This window comes from Crotalus tigris, unplaced genomic scaffold (genome assembly GCF_016545835.1).
Source record: "Crotalus tigris isolate CLP2741 ecotype Arizona unplaced genomic scaffold, ASM1654583v1 scf7180000018585.330925593:3314079, whole genome shotgun sequence".
In the NCBI taxonomy this organism is placed as follows: Eukaryota; Metazoa; Chordata; class Lepidosauria; order Squamata; family Viperidae; genus Crotalus; species Crotalus tigris.
In genome coordinates this window covers 2,009,351-2,029,232 of record NW_024097088.1, presented here as the reverse complement: position 1 = coordinate 2,029,232, position 19,882 = coordinate 2,009,351, and the positions used below count along the sequence as shown (strand labels likewise).

The 19,882-nt window shown below is 43.2% G+C and overlaps 1 protein-coding gene across 1 annotated transcript; it reads left to right on the top strand.

Annotated features, from left to right (window-relative positions):
• The first annotated feature begins 217 nt into the window (after nucleotides 1–217).
• Nucleotides 218–17,927, top strand: LOC120313162 (transmembrane 9 superfamily member 2-like). The gene is made up of 17 exons (XM_039354739.1): nucleotides 218–538; nucleotides 1,113–1,180; nucleotides 1,281–1,374; nucleotides 2,095–2,222; nucleotides 2,446–2,575; nucleotides 3,498–3,625; nucleotides 6,004–6,115; nucleotides 6,774–6,853; nucleotides 8,501–8,609; nucleotides 10,750–10,882; nucleotides 11,647–11,766; nucleotides 12,303–12,360; nucleotides 13,506–13,665; nucleotides 14,471–14,622; nucleotides 14,738–14,849; nucleotides 16,154–16,325; nucleotides 17,318–17,927. Exons 1-17 carry the CDS (start codon nucleotides 377–379, stop codon nucleotides 17,383–17,385), a joined length of 1,986 nt encoding a protein of 661 aa, XP_039210673.1. The 5' UTR covers nucleotides 218–376; the 3' UTR covers nucleotides 17,386–17,927.
• Nucleotides 17,928–19,882: the final 1,955 nt, after the last annotated feature.

The following is a 19,882-nucleotide window of genomic DNA, read 5'->3' as shown; positions in this document are numbered from 1 at the left end:
AAATGAGACTTTATGTGACCATGGTTTGTGTCCTTCCGTGCCAGCTTCCCATTGACTTTGTTTGTGGGATGCAGAGAACCAAGCAGAGAACGCTGCCCTTAGCCAACATGGCGCCGCCAGCGCCGCCGCTCTAGATCGAGCGCCGACCCGCCGAGCCTAAACGGCCCCTTGAAGCTGCCCTGACCGAAGATGGCGGCGCCGCATCCGGGTCACGTGGGAGGTTGTGGCGAGCGCCCCACCCAGGCCTGGCCGCGTTTCCTCAGTGCGAGGCCGCCGCCGCCGCTCCTGCCGGGCGATTGTGACGTCGCCGCCGCGCTTGGAGCCCCTCCGTCCGACCCGCAGAGCCCCCCGCTGCCGCGAGCCAGGAAGTGTCACGATGGGGAGGCCGCGGCCTAGCCGCCCGTCCGTTCTTCTGGCGCTGCTGCTGGTGCTGGGAGGCCGCGCAGGCCTCGGCACCGCCTTCTACCTGCCCGGCTTGGCGCCCGTCAGTTTCTGCGAGCCCTCGGACGCCAAGCAGGAAGGTCCCGCCGGATGCTTGGTGGGTCGCCGGGCGGGATGGGGGGGGACGCGAGCGCTCTCCTGAGGGGCCGGGACTACACCTCCCAGCACCCTCCGCGCGGACCCCGGGGCCCTGGGAGTTGTAGTCCCATGAGAAGGGGCGCCTGGGTGGGGAAGAAGGGGGAGGCAGAGGAAGGGTCTGTGTGGGTACTGGACACGCTTCCTCCAGGCAGAACACGTGTCTTTTTGAGTTCACACGAGCCTCTCCCGGCCATCCAGGGAAGCCTTGAAGCGCGGGTGGGGGTGGCGAAATTCTAGGTCTAATTAGTCTAATTTAATTAGGCTGATGTCTTTGGAGGGGTGGTCGTTGTCCCCATGAAGGCTTTCCACCCCCCTCCCATTAGTTGGCACGTGAGAAATCAGAGGGACATACCTGCAAAATGTCAGTCTTTTTTGAAACCTGGATTTTGTGCAAAATGCAACAAACCCCACCCCCCAATTACTGGTGAGCAAAAGTATTAGAATTCTTCGGTGTTCATCTTTGTATTCAAGAAAATTTAGGGTGTTGCATTAGTGTGTTCCAACTATTTAAACCATGTTTCTTTTTATCGTAGCCCAAAATTGAGTTGTTTGTAAACAGGCTGGACTCAGTTGAATCTGTTTTACCATATGAATATGATGCGTAAGTACATCTTTTCTAGTGTATGCTTTACTGCGAGAAAAGGGTCACGTTCCTAGCTATTATCATGTTAAGAATAAAACCTCTCTTTCTCCTTGCACAGTTTTGATTTTTGCAAAGACCAGACGGAAGAGAGACCTTCAGAAAATCTCGGACAAGTTCTGTTTGGCGAGAGAATAGCCTCCTCCCCCTACGAGGTGATCACAGACTTCCAAATGCTCGGGAGAAGCTTGTTTTGGGGTGTGAGGTTCTTCTGTTGCCTGCTTGTCCCTACTTGACAAAAGTTCACGGAAATCATTTGGGGACACAGATGCAGAATTGCTGTTAAAGGGATGTGTTTGTGGAGAACATAAAGGACTATTTAGAAATTGTAGGCAGCCCAGTTTCTTTCTGAATAGAGCTGACTATTGGTCAGCTGAAAAGGATTTCCAGTGGCAGGCTAGAAAGAAGATATAATTATTGCAGAATCACTATTGCTCCTATGTGAGTTTCCCAAGGGCATATTGCTGGCAGCGGCTGCTATTGCTGGAAATAAAAAACTCATTGATAAATTTGTGTGGCAGAGGGGAAATGATAGGGTCTTGAGTTTCCCAGCTTTCTGATTTCCAGCTTTTAGTTCATTTGTCATTGATTTTATGAGGACAAGAAGCTTGCCTGCTAACTCTTCTAAGCAATATATATTTGTGTGTGTGTGTGTGTGTGCGTGGGGGGGGGGAGGAAGAGAAAGGAAGAAAGGAAGCACTGAGCAGAAAATAAAATCCTGGGAAATTTTTTAGATAAGGAAATATTAAATGACCCCTTTTAACCTCTGGCTGGACAAAATGGTTATTGCAAAAACAAAATCCTGAATGAGTGCCAGCTGAATCATTTTAATGGTATGGATCAAAACATTTAGATCTCTTTTGTCTTTATGCCAGTTTACATTTAAAAAAGATGAAGAGTGCAAGAAAGCGTGCGTAAAATCTTACGACCCACAGAAGCCAGAAGACAAAAATAATCTGGATTTTTTGAAGAAGGGAATGCAGTTGAATTATCAGCATCATTGGTGAGGAGAACATGTTCCCTAAAAATCACTGATCTGTGTAGGGAAGAATTAAGTGTTGTCCAGCCATGTTCTAAAGATAAGAAAGGAAAAAATAATGGAAGAAGTACTCTTAATCTTCTCACCAGAGTGTAAATAAGTACAAATTTCTGCAGAATATGTTAAAAGCTTATAAACTCCATTCTAATTATAAATATAGAATGATCTGAATATTTTTTTTATTCAGGATTATAGATAACATGCCTGTGACTTGGTGCTACGATGTAGAAGATAGTCTTAAATACTGTAATCCTGGATTTCCAATTGGGTGTTATATTGCATCAGATGGCCGGATAAAAGATTTCTGCATAATGAGTGTAAGTGATCAAGGATATATTTCTCCTAAATTGATTTGAAGAACAATAAAAAATGGTGCAGTGGGCTCGTGCATGGTTTGGGCTTAGAATCCTAGCAAATTCTAATTTATTCAGTAATTGCAATGAAAGTCTATATCAGGACTGCAAACTCGGCAACTTTAAGGCCTGTGGACTTCAACTCCCAGAATTCCCCAGCCAATCGTGTGATTGAACTGACAACTTACGTGGTTCGCAATTCCTCCTAGCAGATTTTCAAGATGCTGTTGCTGATGCCACAATGAGGTATAGTATGTTAGCCAGATGTTTACCAAGATCCCATCTGGGAGTTGAAGTTTTCACATCTTAAAAAGGTCAAAGTTGAAAAAGGTTGTCCTAGGTTGAATTCATTTCAGAAAACAATCATTCAGTGCTGGGCATTTTGGCAATATTGTGATGCAGTTCTTTACCTAACAAATGTGCATGCTGAAATGCAGCTTTTAAAGCATATTTACAAATTGCATGGGGAAGGAAGGCATACAATATTCAAAAGTGGATTGGAGCATGGATTTTTATTCAGTTTTTTTCACAGTAAATTCATACAGATACATGGATAAATGAGCTATTGAAAGCTCATATGAGGCCCAAACAGTCTGTTCGGTCCATCTTTCGTTGATCCAATTCTTTGTTCCTTAGATGGGCTCCATCTGGAAAAATGGTTGGAAATTTCTGTAATCCTTAGTGTTTGTAAATCAGCTAATTTTTTTTGTGTATCTGGATCAGTTCCTTTGTTTATAACATAAATCTGATATGGCCAACAGCATTGGCTGTGCCTGTTGCTATCTTCCCCTGTAGTTTTAGGAGTATTTAATGGCATCTTAATGGAGTCGCACTGGGTCGGACACGACTTCACAACTAACAACAATGGCATCTTAATATCTTTCAGGCTCAGTTCAACAAGAAGAACACTTTCTATCTCTTCAATCACGTAGACATTACAATCACCTACCATAGTGGAAAAGATGAGAACTGGCCCGGAGCAAGGCTAGTTGCAGCTCAGCTGGAACCCAAAAGGTAAACTGCTCACTTGCTAATCGTAGTAGCTATCACTTTGGAAGCACTAAATAGTGGTGGTAACTCTGTTTGGTTCTCTGGCATAATTAATAGGAGTGCTACCAACCCCTTAGAATACCACACAGAAGTTTCCAGTGGTTTAACATTTACCAGACCTGGGAGAAACTACCAGTGTTCCTCAGCTGTTTCCAAGCAGGGAAAGCTGAAACTCCAAAATGCTCTGTTAAGGAATAGGAGTAGCAAACTTTGTCAGTTTTGTGGGAAAATAAAATTCTTGACAAGGTTGATGGTGACTAAGATGATACTGGTTAACGATGGACGGTTCTTTCTGTTCTACATTGGCATTTGATTTTATGACTTTTTTGTGTTCTGATTACATTATTTATTTGATGGGATGGCATCCAGAATATCTTGACGGCTTACGTGACAGCGAAAAGGAAAATGATTTCACAGGGGCAATATAAATGCAAAGCAAAAAAAGGGGAAGAGAAACAACAGATAGTAATTTTGTATATCATCATCTCTGTTGTGAACTGCCACACATCTGGTAGAGTGCAGTGGGCAGAAATTGTTTTTATTTATTTAGTGTGTGGTCCAAAGGCTGCCCTGTCTTTTATCCCTGGCGCTGAGGAGCCAAGAAGGCTCTCTTGTAATAAATAGAGAAGAGGTTATATGAGAAACTGACTTACATTGGCTGGTTTTTTCCTCCCAGGCTATGCTCGGTTGATTGATTGATTAATTAAGTCTTAGTGGCTGGGTGTTTAGAGCATGCCAACCACTCAACTTTCTAAAATGACAATAGTATCAATCGTTCCGTATTGGGGCAAAGAAACGTCAGAAAGGGCACTTTCTTAAAAAATCTGGCAGTGACCCATTTTCTTCCAACCGGAAACCCTCCAGAGTGTGTGTTTTGCAGGCCAGGCGTCACTTCTGATTGATTGATTGATTGAAAGTCTCTAAGGGTGGTGGCAAGTGAAACCGATCAGCGTTCCTGACCTTAACCAGTGACCCTTGAAGTTTGGGTAATACAGAGATCGTGGGTTGCTTGATTTATTTATGTAGTCAATTTATCGAGCCATCCTTGCAGGAACAAAGTCAGGCAGTGCACAATTACTCTTTGTGTGTGTGACTGCGTGCTCCACAAGAGGGCGGAGTAGGCACAGTCAAGTCCTTTGAATGGCTTTCCTGGTGGCAGATCTGTCCGTCTGTCCTTCCTTTCCTGGAGGAAGAGGAGGAGAGCGTCTCATTGACGCTTTTGTTCTCACATTTTTATCAACTACTTTCCCCCCAACCCCCCCCCCAAATGCTCCAGAGTCTGAAGGTACTGCAAGAGACTAATCTGAGATGATTGAAAATTGGGAGGGGGGGCATGCTCACTGTTGTGATTGCTTCAGTCTTTTCTGGGGGGGGGGGCAGAAATGCTTGAGTAGAATCATGTTTGATGATGGAAAGAGGAGATGGAGTGTTGTTGTGGTTTTTAATACAGCTGGTTGTCAAGTTTGACTTCCACCCCAAAAGTTTCCTAAAGAAATTTGCCTTCAGAATTTGTGGTTTTTTCATCACCGGAAGCCTTCAAGAATAGACTGGACAGCTGCTTGTCAGAAATGGTATAGGGTCTCTTCCTTGAAAAGGGGATTGGACTAGAAGACCTCCAGGGTCCCTTCCAACTCTGTTATAAAGGCGTACCCTTGCGCTCTTGATGGCTAGGTGTCTGAGCTCATCAAAAGTAGAATATAAAATAGAATATTCTTTATTGGCCAAGTGTGATTTGACACACAAGGAATTTGTCTCCAGTGTATAAGCTCTCACTGTGCATGCAAACAACAAAGTGACAAATCATAAGATACAACCAAAGATACCAATTGATACCTATTAGATACCAATAGGAGTAGGTGATAGGAAAGATGAGAAGGATAATAGTAATACAGTCCTACTACATGGTTAACTACCCTTAGGCATAAGACTATTTGAGTATTTTCCAACATTTCCTGCACTACCATTATTCTTTATGAATATATTGCAAAATAATCATCTGTTTCTTGCCTGTGTGAACTATATTTTCCTCCTTTAAATCCTAGAATTAGATTCTCAAGGCTGATCAATGTACTGGTCACTTAGAATAGAATATAATGTGTAAAATGCAAGTCTATGATTTTTCCATTATCCTGAAACTCAGCACCCAGTGTGTGGTTTGGCTTAACAGTCTGTTTATGATTATTATAAGCTGCCCAGCTACTAAAAACCTCTGTATGTTATACATATATTATACAAAATAGTCCTAGATCTTAAGTAGAGCTTTTGATTTTTAAAAATTGGAACACATTTGAAGGAAGTGTCTCTAGATCATTCTAGAAATATGTATATATTTATCTTTGCAGTTACAAGCATACAGATATAAACAATTTATCCTGTAAGGGTCCCCCTATGGAAATCCCTGCAGAATTTAATAGCAAACTGGACGTGATCTATACATACTCTGTGAAATTTGAAGTAAGTATAACTTCTCTATGTACAACCACATCTATTTTAATGATTCAGATTTTCATTCCTCGATGGTTAATGGACCAATAACATACACTGGACATCACAATAAGTTTTTTTTTATATATTATATTATATGTGTTGGTGTGTGTGTATTTAAAATATTGTGCTAAATGTAAACAGTATTGCCAAAAGGCATACTCTACAAAGATTGTTCATATTTTCTTAAATATACTTCCCATAATTGAATTATGCATTATGTATTGCACAATCCTTCCAGTGACCTCACGCATAAGAATTGAGCATTTCTCCTCCATTATTTTTGACAATTCTTCTCAAATGCCATTATAACACTTCTCGAAAACTTTAAACCGCTTCCCCCCTCCCCTCAACTGCCCATCGTATGTCAACACCAAGCCAAGGTTGACGGTTTATTTTAAGAGGTCAGGGAAGTGGTTTGTTACCATCTGCGCACAGATCCTGTTTGTCCTGACCTGCTGTGGAAAAATGGCACCCTGTTCCACGGGGGTTACCGCAGCAGGGACGACCTGACATTTGAAGCCTTGCAGTTGCAAGAACGAAGGTTGTTGTAAAGTTTGTCCTTCGGGAAGTGACATCTGTGATTCAGCTCCCATTTTTCTTTCCTCCCCCTCCCCCCCCCGTGCAGGAGAACAACAATATAAAATGGGCTTCCCGGTGGGACTATATCTTGAAATCCATGCCTCACACCAACATCCAGTGGTTCAGGTAAGGGTACGTGGACTTCTGAAATGAATGCCTGCCTACGGTGAATGCTCCAACACTGAAAGTCTTTAAGAAGAGACTGGACAGCCATTTGTCTGAAATGGTATAGGGTTTCCTGCCTGAGCAGGGGGTTGGACTAGATGACCTCCAAGGTCTCTTCCAACTTTATTATTATTATTATTATTATTACTGGAATGAGGAGGAGCTCACCCTGTTTTTTATACAGGCAGTCCTCAGTTTACAACCTCGACCATTCAAAGTTACAACAGCCCTGAAAAAAGTGGCCGTTTTCCACACGTACGACCATTGCAGCATCACCATGGTCACATGATCAAAATACAGACGCTTGGCAACTGGTTTGTACTTACGATGGTTGCAGCGTCCCCTTTTGCAACCTTCTGACAAGCAAAGTCAGCTGCAGCGATTCACTTAGCAACTGTGGCAAGAAAGGTCATAAAATGAGGCAACACCCCCCCAAGGTCTCACTTAACAACAGAAATGTTGGGCTGAATTGGGGCCATAAGCCGAGGGCTGCCTGTATTTATTTGAGGAATTCTAATGAAAAATATCTCTTTAAGGCAGGGAACTTTTCCTGTTTTTCTTTTGTGGAGCCTCAGCCCAGTTGTTCCTCTTGGGAACAGCTCTTGAGTGTTCAGTTTCACTCAAGAATGCGCCTTTTGAAGAAATATACTTGCCTTTATTGTTCTTTCTTTACGAGATGTTCTGAGATGTGACAGTTGACTGGCATTCTTTAAAAACACACACACACACACACACACACACACACAAACACACACAAAAATCCATGCTGCCACGTGACTTGCTTAGGAATGTCCTCTCGCTATTGAAGATGAAATAGAGCTAATTGGGGGGGGGGGTGGAAATAGAATCTTCTTACCTGCTTTGACTCTGCTTTGAAGGTAAATACGTACAAACTCACTCAGGTGGGCTACCAATTCCTTAAAAACCTTAAAAATGCTATTGATGGATTTGAAACGACGGATTCCTCCAAAAAAAACAAAAACAAAAACCCGGCATCTCAAGTTTATCAGACTCCCCAAAGAATTTCAGTCGCCCTGAATATCGTGGTCCTGGTTTGGGTTTTTTTTCATCATGTGGTTGTCCTCTTGGTTTTGCAGGTAGTCTTCTAGTTAGGACCACGGTTGGGATTGGAATTTCCGTCGCTAAGCTAGGCGGTGGTTGTTGGGTGAGCCGCAGCCAATTTTATAGACCTTTTCTGCTACGATGGTGAAGTGAATCGCTGCCGTTCTTAAGTGAATCTCGCAGTCGTTAAGCAAATCCCACTTCCCCCCCATTGACTTGGCTCGTTAGAAAGCAGCCGGGAAGATTGCAGCTGTGATCACATGACCCAGGGATGCTGCAACTGTCCTAAATACAAGCCAGTTGCCAAGCACCCCAATTTTGATCCCATGACTAGGTGGGGATGCTGTGCAAGAATCATCTGGAGTCAACTTTTTCCAGTGCTGTTGTAACTTCGAACAATTGTCGTAAGTCGGGGACCCTCTGTATAATCGCTCCGATATTTTTATGACCCGTCCATCGTGAGCATTGAGGTTCTCCTTGCTGTCTTTAAACGCTGCGCAGTGCCTGGACCTGGCTTGAAGTCTCTCTTCCCCTTTTAATTCGCAGCATCATGAATTCTCTCGTGATCGTCCTTTTCTTATCGGGGATGGTCGCCATGATTCTCCTAAGGACGCTTCATAAAGACATCGCAAGATACAACAAGATCGACTCTTCAGTGAGTAACTCAGAATGAAAGAGAATTGACCTTTAATTTTGCAAAAATACATGGGTGAAATTAGAAGCTTGAGAACCTCGATGGATATTGGAAGGGGGCACCGCAACCTCCAGTAATCAAAAGGTTGGCTTCTTGTAATGAGCTGAGAGAAGACAGAATATCTGACCTGGCTACAACTGTTGTTTGCATGCTCTTTCAGCTATCTGGCTTGTGCTCTGACCCTAAACCATGATTAAAGCCAGCTGGTTGGGTTCACACAGCCTGCTAAACTCAAACCAGCCCGCTGCATACCCGATGTAAAATGTGTACAGTATTTCTAGAGCTGACATTCTGCTTGGTGAATCTCTTCCTTCTTTTTTTTTTTTTTAATCTTTTCTTTCTTTCTCATTTGCTCAACTATTTGCTAGGAAGCCCCAGGTGGTCTGCTTGCGAAAACAGTTCCTGCGGCTGATTTAGTGAAGAACTGTTAAAACTGAAACCCAATAGTCCATATTTACTTAACTAATTAAAATGAAAGTCTGCAAAAAAAAAAAAAGTCGCCTTTTCCATCAATTGTCATTTGGAGGTAATGAGTAGGCTTGTAGAAACCCTGCTTCCCTAAATTGAAGAGTGCCTGGCTTCACATGAAAGAAATCAAAAGCTCAGCTGTAGTTAACAATTTGATTTCTTTCCTCCCTCCCTAGTACAGCCACGTTTCCAGTGTTAGACTGGAGCCTAGCTTCAAATTTCTAGGAAAAACAGAATAAATTTCTCTTTGCTCTTCTTTCTTACTGTATGAGGACTTTAATTTCTCTAACTATCCTTGTATCCTCCTCGGTGTCAGAAACTTCCTGAATTTCCTACATTGGGGAACATCCGTCGTGATTCCTTACCATTGCTACAAGGCAAAAAAAAAAAATTCTTCAAATTTAGTTCTGAGGTTATCATTATCCTACCAAAAGAGCAGGTTTAGATTTCATCCCTGAACAGAAGATTGAATTTGATAACCAGTACTCTCTTCAGCTCATAAAAGAAGATCTGAATGTGTCACTGGGAGATTTTAAAGAAGAGATTGGATAGCCATTTGCCTATAATGGTACAGGGTCTCCTGCTTGAGCAGGGGGTTGGACTAGAAGACCTTCAAGGTCCCTTCCAATTCTGTTATTCTGTTATCTGCAGATCAAGCAGGTAGGACACTTTGAAAACGTAGGTTCCGAAGTTACCTCTTTCTCTTGTGTCATGTATGTCCATGTCAGCACTACGTACTTGCTATGAAAACACTCTGGTGAACCATCCTATTTCTGCTACCGTATTTCCCCGAAAATAAGATTGGGTCTTCTATTAATTTTTGCTCCAAAAGAGCAAAATAGCTCTTATTTTCTGGTTAGGTCTTATTTTGGGGGAAATACGGTACTAACTGCATCCGTCTGGCTGATGATCTTAACTAGGGCTTATTTTTGGGCTAGGGCTTATATTACAAGCATCCTGAAAAGTCATGCTAGGGCTTATTTTCCAGTTAAGGTCTTATTTTGGGGGGAATAGGGTAGGAAGAGAGGAAAAATAATTTGGAAGAATCGAACTGGATCAGGATCAAGATGCATTGCTGGGAGAAAACTATTATACCTCTCGTAGAGGTAGGGTCACTTCGCAGATAGCTGTATGGGCTAGGTGGCATTTAGCATTTTGGCTTGAAATGGTGTTTTCCATCTATGAATAGAATTCTGTTGCTTTTAACGTGGGGAGAAAGCAGGAAAATATGACACAGGCGCATCTTCAGATTTGAAATGATTTGGATAATAAAAGACAGAAATAAATAGGTTACATGCTGGTGTTTTACATAGCTTACCTTTTACCACAATCGTTTGCATAATATCCACAAACAGCGCGGCATTTGAACTAAGTCTGTTAAACGCTTGGTTCTCGTTCCGAACATAAGTGAGTTTTAATAAATCTGCACTTTCTGTCATCCCCCCCTCCCTTCTCGGCTTGCCATTTGGGAGTTGTAAAATCGGCACATTAACGATGCTGATGAAATTAGGCCCTTTTAGTAGCAACCCCTCTCCCCCCCCCCAAGATAATCAGGCAGGAAAAGCGACTTTCACGTCTGGCGTGTGCTAATTCCCTGTTGCGTGGGGCTCGTCTAATCAAGATGTTATTACAGGAAGACGCCCAGGAGGAGTTTGGGTGGAAGCTGGTCCACGGAGACGTGTTCAGGCCGCCCCGGAAAGGCATGCTACTCTCCGTCTTCTTAGGCCAAGGGACTCAGATTTTTATCATGACGTTCATTACTTTGTGTAAGTGTCACTTGATGGGTTAAAACAAGGGGTGTGGGGTTTTTTTTTTGCAATGCTAGCAAAATGTTGGACAAGGATTAGTAGAGGGTGCCATCTGTGTGTGCCAGCCCAGTTAGAGTAAACCAATTTTTTCTCTCCTTTTAATGACCCTGTAATTCCTTGCATCTGCATGGAGTCGGGGCGACTGAATGGAGCTGAACGTTTACTAGCCAGACACCCTTCCTGATGCCTACATGGAAGCTCGCAGCAGCCGTTTTCTCTTTGCACCCAGAGAGAGAGATATCTGCCACTAATATCAGAACTCTCAGCCCTCCTGATTGTGAGGCAAGCACTCCACCTCCAGCCCATCCTGCCGCTCTGTGAGGATTAAACCAAATAGTAGAATCAGACAATATCCAATAAATAATAATCAGAAAAAAACTGCAAAGTTGGTTGCTGAATCTTGAGAGAGTTTGGACAACCTTACTCCAAAGCTTGGAATGAAACTCCTTTTGGGGGGTAAGATTGTTTGGAGTCAGTTTTAGGAAAGGCAGACTCTTAAGACAGGGGTGTCCAACCTTGGCAACTTTAAAGGCTTGTGACTTCAACTCCCAGAATTCCCCAGCCAGGCTAGGAGAGCCCTTCTTGAAACCCTGAAGAATGTTTTCCAATCAGTGCGGCTGACTTGAAGCAGGAAAGAGCCCCAGCATCCCAGACACTTTCTTCCTTCTGAACCCCGTGGAAACTCATTGCTCCCAATACTTCCTTGTTTGTCTTCCTTCCAGTCCTGGCCTGCCTTGGTTTCCTTTCGCCAGCCAACCGAGGGGCTTTGATGACCTGCGCGGTGGTGCTCTGGGTTTTGCTGGGGACCCCAGCCGGCTACGTGTCTGCTCGTATGTATAAAAGTAAGTATGGTGTGTGTGTGTTTTGGCAACAGCTGCAGAAGAGGCAGAAAATTGTGAGGGATGGATTCATTTCACATTCTTCCTTCTTTGGACTTCCTTGGCGAAACCTCTACAGGGTGTCCGACCTTGGCAACTTTAAGACTTACGGACTTCTGGCTGGGGAATTCTGGGAGTTGAAATCCACAAGTTTTAAAGTCGCCAAAGTCGGACAGCCCTGCTCTGCAGTTTGTGTCTCTGCTAGTGATCATCTCAGGTCTAATGAGGACAGAGGCTGCAATCACTCCATGAAGATCCAATAAATAAATAAATAAAAAATTAGTCCTCTTTGCAATAGTTGTGTTCTCCCTTTTCAGCTTGCTTTACAAATCAGAGAGGCTTAAAAAGCTGCCAGTGAGATGGCAGAGAGAGATAAGTGGCAGCAAGGTTTAAAAACCTGGCTGGCATTAAGCTAATCAAATCTGGTTTTAATTTTCCAGAGATTATAAAGGATGAGTAATATAGAAATGATAAGTGGTGCTGTTTCTCTTCTTTCTTAGCGTTTAGAGGAGAAAAATGGAAGACCAATGTGTTGCTGACGGCTCTTCTCTGTCCCGGGTTAGTAACCTCACCCCTTTTTGATAAATAATTTGTCCTTGAACATGAGTTAGCAAGCATAAAGGCTTATGAACGGGGTTGATTGATGGTTATCAAATTCAGCTGATTGCATGTGGCCATTGCAGTGACTGCAGGGTGAATTACTGTCTGTGCATCTATATATTTGTTCTCGTTCTTTTAAAAGTATGTTTAACTTTGTAGAAACCTAGCCGGTTGCCCTGCTAGTTTGCTCAGTAGGAAAGTTGTACTTTTAAAATAAGGGATAGACGGGAAACTCATCAGATTTGCAGACGACACCAAGCTGGCAAGAATAGCCAACCCTCCAGAAGACAGGCTTAAGATACAGGAGGATCTTGACAGACTTGAACACTGGGCGCTATCTAACAAAATGAAATTTAGTGGTGAAAAAAGCAAGGTTCTCCATTTAGGCAAGAGAAACCAAATGCACAGGTACAGTATAGGTGGTACCTGGCTCACTAGTAGTAACTTAATTGAATTGGCTGCCTCTCCAGCTCAGTTTTTGCTGGGGAAGAAGCCCATCAGGCCATCAATTTGGCTATAAAAATAGTTGTGGAATGAGTCCCAGGCAATGTCATAATATCTAAAATGATGGGTCACCAAAGCAGAAAGGTGGGAGATAATTCAACGGTTGGCTATTTAAAACATTATTTTTGGATAGCATAAACCATCCTTTATAGCCTGTATGTGGAGCGGATGTATGTAGCTGGAGGAGTCCCAAAGGGGCTTTTTTTTTTTTTCAAAAGGCAACTGGACTTTCTTCGTTTTATTTTTTCTTGAAAACGTTTCACTTCTCATCCAAAAAGCTTCTTCAGTTCTTCTGAAGAACTGAACTAAAGAAGCTTCTTGGATGAGAAGCGGAAGGTTTTCAAGGAACACCCCCCCCCCAAGAAAGTCCAGTTGCCTTTTGGAAAAAGCACCGTTGGGACAACGTGACCTGGATGACGGAGACTCTCCATAGACATGCAGCTGGAGTAGGGTTTGTGGTGTTCACCATGGTGGGTACCTGGACTGTTTTTTCTGTGTCTGAGAATTCTCCGGATTCTCCCAAGATGCCCCTGAGCTGAAACCTCAACACGTTGGGTTAACCCTGGTCTTCTTTGGGGTGTCTTCTTCTGCTCCTCCAGGATTGTCTTTGCCGACTTCTTCATTATGAACCTCATCCTCTGGGTGAAGGGATCCTCAGCAGCAATTCCATTTGGGACCCTGGTGGCGATTTTGGCCATGTGGTTTGGAATATCTGTCCCACTGACCTTCATTGGTGCCTATTTTGGGTTCAAAGAGAAGGTAAGTGAGGAATAAAGCATGCAGTTTTAGTCTTTTGAGAACTCTCACTGAATTCTGCGAGAGTCTCTCGTCTATTTTCCTGAATTCAGCCACTGATCCGAGTCCAGAGAATCGGGGAGGGATGTTTTTCTGCATAGTCATGGGCTACAAAATACAGCCCTACGTTGGGGCGAGGAAGTATTGCCGCAGCATCCATCTCCATCCTGCCCCAGCTGGGAAAAGCAGAAGAGAAATGTACCAATGAAATCAGATCTTGAATTCCAGCCGGTTATTCAGGGATTTTGCAAATGGCTCTTCAAAACTAGGGACTTGGATTACGTCTGGGGTGGAGGATTTTAAGCAAGGCATATTTTTCTTCCCTGCTAGGAATAGTTTCTTTCTGTGCTAGGCTGGAATAGTTTTATTTGCACTTCTTAAGAACAGATCAGTATTTTTTTTTCCTCCCCCCCCCCCATTTTCCCTGTGAGTTGCTTTTCGTTTTTTCTTAGTTAAAGTTGTCTAGGGCGGGGCGGGCAACTGTAGAGTGTACAATCTGTGGACTTCAACTCCCAGAATTCCACGCTGGCTCAATTCTGGAAGTTGAAGTCCACAGGTTGTAAAGTTGTCCTAGTTGCCCATCCCTCCTTGAGGGTTTCTAATGTGGCACCGTTTAGATGGCTCAGACATCCATTTGCACCCCCCCACACACACATGCGTGTACACACACATGCACATACACTAAGAATATTATCATTGCCAGACACGACAATTCATTAGAGCAGAGGGAAAGCCTGCTCTAATTAACCGCATGAATTACTTTCCTTAGCCCATTGAGCACCCCGTGCGAACGAACCAGATTCCTCGCCAGATCCCCGAACAATCCTTTTTCACCAAGCCTCTGCCGGGCATCGTCATGGGCGGCATCCTGCCCTTCGGGTGCATCTTCATCCAGCTCTTTTTCATCCTGAACAGCATTTGGTGAGAATTTTTTCTCCCCCTTTTCCGTGCTCCAAATCTATCACCCCCCCCCCCTTAGAAACAGAATCGATGTGGTTATCAGCTGACCCAGGTGCCTTTTTCTTTTTCATCTCAGGTCTCACCAGATGTACTACATGTTTGGCTTCTTGTTCTTAGTCTTCATCATTCTCCTGATTACCTGTTCGGAGGCCACCGTCCTGCTGTGTTACTTTCACCTGTGTGCTGAGGTGAGCAGAGAAATTGGTTTGAGACCCAGATGAGTGTACTGTTTGTTTACTTAATTGGTATCCTCCTTTTGTTATTTTGAAAATATCTCAAGGTGGCAAACCTATCCAACACACACCTTCCTCCTATTTTCCCCAGAACAACAACCCTCTGAAGTGGGTTGGGCTGAGAGAGAGAAAGAGAGAGAGAAAGACTGGTCCATAGTCACCCAATTGGCTTTTGTACCTAAGGCTGGATTAGAACTCACCATCTCCTGGTCATTGGCTCAAAGTCACCCAGCCAGTTTTCATGGCTGAGGCAGGACTGGAACTTGTGGTCTCCCACTTTCTAGCCCAGTGCCTTAACCACCAGACCAAAGTGGCTCTCTGCATGGTTAGAGCAGGCCAGCGGTGGCTGGCAATTCCGCTGGCTTCTGCTTCTTCTGCATGAAGCTGCATAAGACAGATTCATGGGGGTCTGGGCTGCCCACGGGTGAGGCTCCTTCGCTGGAATGAGAAGCTGGTGACACATTGTCTGCAACGCCAGGAGTCCCTTCCCCATAATAAGCATCTGGGGATCTGCAACTGTTTAAGAGTGGCAATAAAGGAAAATACTTTCACATGGTGGTAAAAGGCCAAGGGAAGGAAAACCAAAATGTTTTTCTATTTGTTGTTGCCAGTCCAAGACCCTGTGACCGGTCCTGGTGCCCAATTGGCCTTCTCAGCATCCCGTCATTAAAAAAATGCATCTGCCAGCCAGATGGAGCATAAAAAGCAGGACTCCTCCCCCCCAAACTTGCTTTTCTGAGGATGTTTTTTGAGGTTTTTATGCCCAGCTAAACAACCCTATTAAAGTGTGGAGCCAACATACCAGTCCTAACTGCGTAGAGCAGGAATTAAAAAGCGTGGAGCACAATTGCTTCTCTCCCTGTCCGTTTTTGCAGAAGGGGAAAAAAAAAAAGAATTCAAAGATTTAGGGAGGGGTGCAAGGATCAACTTGGAAATCAGAAGGATCGATTGATCAGAGGTTGGGTGACTTATATCCACCGTGACCAATAGATGCAAAATTCCACTGATATGCAGAGATCTGTAAGAGAGGCAGCAAAAGAGAGTTAGGTTTTTTGGGGACAAATTTTGCAGACATTCTCCCAATGTATCTGAGGTGGTGCAAGAAAGTCTACAAATAATTAGCTTCCTTTTCTGAGCCCTCGTTTTGCGTCAGGCCACAGTTGGTGCACTTTTTGCATTCTAATTAACATCAGGGGTGTTTTTTCCTGCCTCGTACGTATTTGCTGTTCGTTCTTCAGCTTCTCTCGTTGTATTCCTAGGATTATCACTGGTGGTGGCGATCATTCCTAACCAGCAGCTTCACCGCCGTTTACCTCTTCATCTACGCCATTCATTATTTCTTCTCAAAACTCCAGATTACTGGCATTGCTAGCACCATCCTCTACTTTGGGTACACTATGATCATGGTCTTGATTTTCTTCCTGTTCACAGGTGAGTCCATCCTGACACACTGAAGCCACTCCTGTTGGCAAAACCTAACAATATAGCAAGAGGAGTTTGCTCCGTCTGGTTCCTCCCATATTTAAGCAAGATTTGTGTATTGCTTTCTTTGGTTTTTGCACTCAAAGAAACAAAACCCACTTGGAATCCAGTGTGTAAATTGCTTAAAAATCCGGGATCAGACGCACTGATGTCTTTCCAGATTGGCTGCAATTAGAGAGGCAGCTTCTAGTAAATATGTTCCTTAGAAATGAGGATTTCTCTTTGTTGAGACCAGTCCCTGGAGGGCTCTGCTATTTGCATCTCCAGGATAACTTCTGAGATGATTGTGCAATGCCTTGGGGCACATCTTCCTCTGATTAATGTTCTATATAATAATCACTTTTCCCAGACTGCAGAGGAAAAATTAGGTGCTTAACCGAGCTGCAGTTTTCTTCTCTTCCTTAAATAGCTAACATCTGGAGAAGCTGGTTAATTCATCCCTTCTACAGGTAGTCCTCAGTTTATGACCACAGTTGAAGTCCACACCTCTCAAAGTGACCAAGTTTGATCCAACTGTACCTCCTACAGGCAGTCCTCGCTTAGGACCACACTTGAGCCCCAAAATGTATGTTGCTGAACGAGACATTTGTTAAGTGAGTTTTGCCCCGTTTTGCAACATTTGAATTTTGATCCCGCAACCATCGGAATGCTGCAATGGTCATAAAGTGTGAAAAATGGTCCTAAGTCATTTTTTCAGCGCCGTTGCAACTTTGAATGGTCACTAAGTGAATTGTTGTAAGTGGAGGGCTGTCTGTATTTACATAACCTTGTGCATTTGGGCTAAGAACGAAGCTTTCTCTTAGTCAAGTGTTCACTTCGGGGGGGGGGGGGAATCCAGAGTCAAATGACGTATCTCTGTTGTCCGTGTTGGCGGAGAACAGTTGAAGATTTAACCCTCCTCATGTCTTTCTTTCTAAAAGGATTTTATTCTTGTTTTGCAGGAACAATTGGTTTCTTTGCTTGCTTCTGGTTTGTTAGTAAGATTTACAGTGTCGTGAAAGTAGACTGAAGAATCCCAGTCTGGCTTTTGAAAACACTTCTTGAGTTGCCGGAGACTCACACATTAACCATGTACAAAAGAACAAAAGCATTTCATCTTAAAATAGTTAAGGTCCCCAGAGCTTCTATCTTGGCCCCAAAAGGCAGGTTTTAAATGGAACGGACGTAAGTGTGGACCCTTCTGAAAAACTGACATTTTTTTCCAAACACTTCATCCAGAGAAATTTGGTGGTGGTGGTTGTTGGTTTACTTGAAAAAGAGCAACACTGATTTAATAGCAAAACCCAAATGCATTATGTTTCGACGCTCGGCTCCCCCGGTGGAGAATTCTCTAAATCTTTGATTTCTACATGGTTAACTGATTATTCTGTCACAGAAGAGGGCTGTCCGGTAAAACAAGTGACTTTTAAAATCAATTCTGGATCTCTTTCACAGTTGGTTGTCACCTGATTCAAGAATACAGTACTGTTAAATGTCTAGTGCAGTTTTCTGAGAGGTGGGAGGAAAAACCGAGAGTTCCTCTGTTTTAAATAAAACAACCCAATTCCAGCAGGCTGGCGTTTTCTGTTTCGCCCATGTGTAAAACGTAACCACAGAAATGGATGAAAAACTAGATTTATGTCTTGTGTTGAGACACATCTTGTTATTTTTTTTTTTAAATACGTCATGGTTGGTTTTATTCAGCCTTACAAACCATAATTCTAGGTGTCTGGGGCGCTTGTTATTTGGCCAGAGTGAAATGGCTTACAAAATTATGAATTCTGACGCTATTCACCAATCTGAAGTTTATTCATTAAGCCAGGGCCAAACCAATTATAGCTATACACAATGTATGGAGAGAACTAACTCTTTGCCACTGGTGATTTTTCTGTTAATTATTTTTGTCATGGAATTTGGTGCTGCATTGTTCGGTGGGCTCAATTAATCGTAGTGTAGATATTTGACTGTTTTATATACTGTGATAAACAGAGAATTTGGGAAGGACGAGGCAGTGTCCAAATTGGAGGAGGATTTCATTGTCCTCTGCAGAATTTGGTGCCTCAAAACAGAACTGTTGATTAGGGCTGATGGTGTAAAATTGATCATCTCCAACCTGGTACCATGTATTTGGACTACAGTTCCCAGAATTCTGTGGCCATGACCCAAAGGGACACCAACTCAGTTGCGGGCTACCAGTTTGGAGAAGAGATAACCTAAAATGGTCTCAGAGGCAAGGATCTGAGCAGGGAGAGTTCATTTATTTATTGTCCCGTCTTCCCAGGAATGGCAGATTTTCTGATCAAGCAAGACTCCTTCCTTCAACATCTAGAACTCCTGGCTGTTGGAAACCGAAGACAGGTAGATCTTGACTTACAACCGCAGTTGTTAAAAGTGAATTTTATCCTATTTTACGTTCCTTACTTGCCACAGCTGTTGAGTCGCTGCAGTTGATAAATTTGTAACACGGGTTGTTAAGTGGATCCAGCTTCCCCCATAGACTTTGCTTGTCAGAAAATGGCAAAAGGGGATCATGTGGCCCCCCGGGACACTGCAACCGTCATAAATACGAATCAGTTGCCAAATGTCTGAATTTTGATCACGTGATCTTGAGAATGCTGCTGTCGGAAGTGTGAAAACGGTCCTAAGTCACTTTTTCCCATGGTGTTGTAATTTTGAAAAGTTACTAAGCAAACGGTTGTAAGTTGAGAATTACCTGTGCTTTAGAATTGATCTGCCTATTGATAAATCTGATAATTGTTTTGTAAGCTAAAAAATAAAAGGAAATGTTTACTTGTTCACTAATAGGAACCAGAGCATCCACGTAGGCCAGTTTTGGCTCTCATAAGGAGCAGCCACGTTACTTCCTGACCATCTTAGATGTCAGGGCTGGAAGTCTTTCTGAGGTTGTGAAACAACAGAATCGGTGCCAGAGCTTTTAATATGGAAGCCTCTGATAATTTATTATCTGTTTGTAACCGGAGGAAAAAACATTTAGAAGTCTAGCTTACCACATTGCAAACTCAAGATTTATAAGCCTCGGGGAAGGGTAGAGAGGCCCTGAGGTGGTTCTTTTCTTGCCATAAAACCACAAGATTAATCCATTGTGCACGTTGGCCATATTTTTGTGTGTTGTTTTACTTTTCCCTCTTGTGCTGCTTGTCAACCGGCCTCCTGATATATTGAAAGCCCATGGAGCCATTGTTAAAATGCCTTGCGCTATATGGGGCAGAAATTGTGTATCTACTTTTTTACCTCTTGGGAATGGCAAATAATGAGCAGTTAAGCTCATAAATGGAGTCAAAGTGCTGACTAAAATGGTAGTTTCTGTTTTTTTTGTTTTTTGTTTTAAAATCACCCTAGAGTCAAGTTGTAGAAAATGACACTATCAATGCTAAGCTGTAATTTAATTTATTGGTCGTGTTGCTTTTCAGGAATTGTAGCACCACATCCCCTAAGGCAAGGATGCCCAACTTTGGCAACTTTGAGCTGTGGAATTCAACTCCCAGCAATTGCCAGCCAGCTTGCCA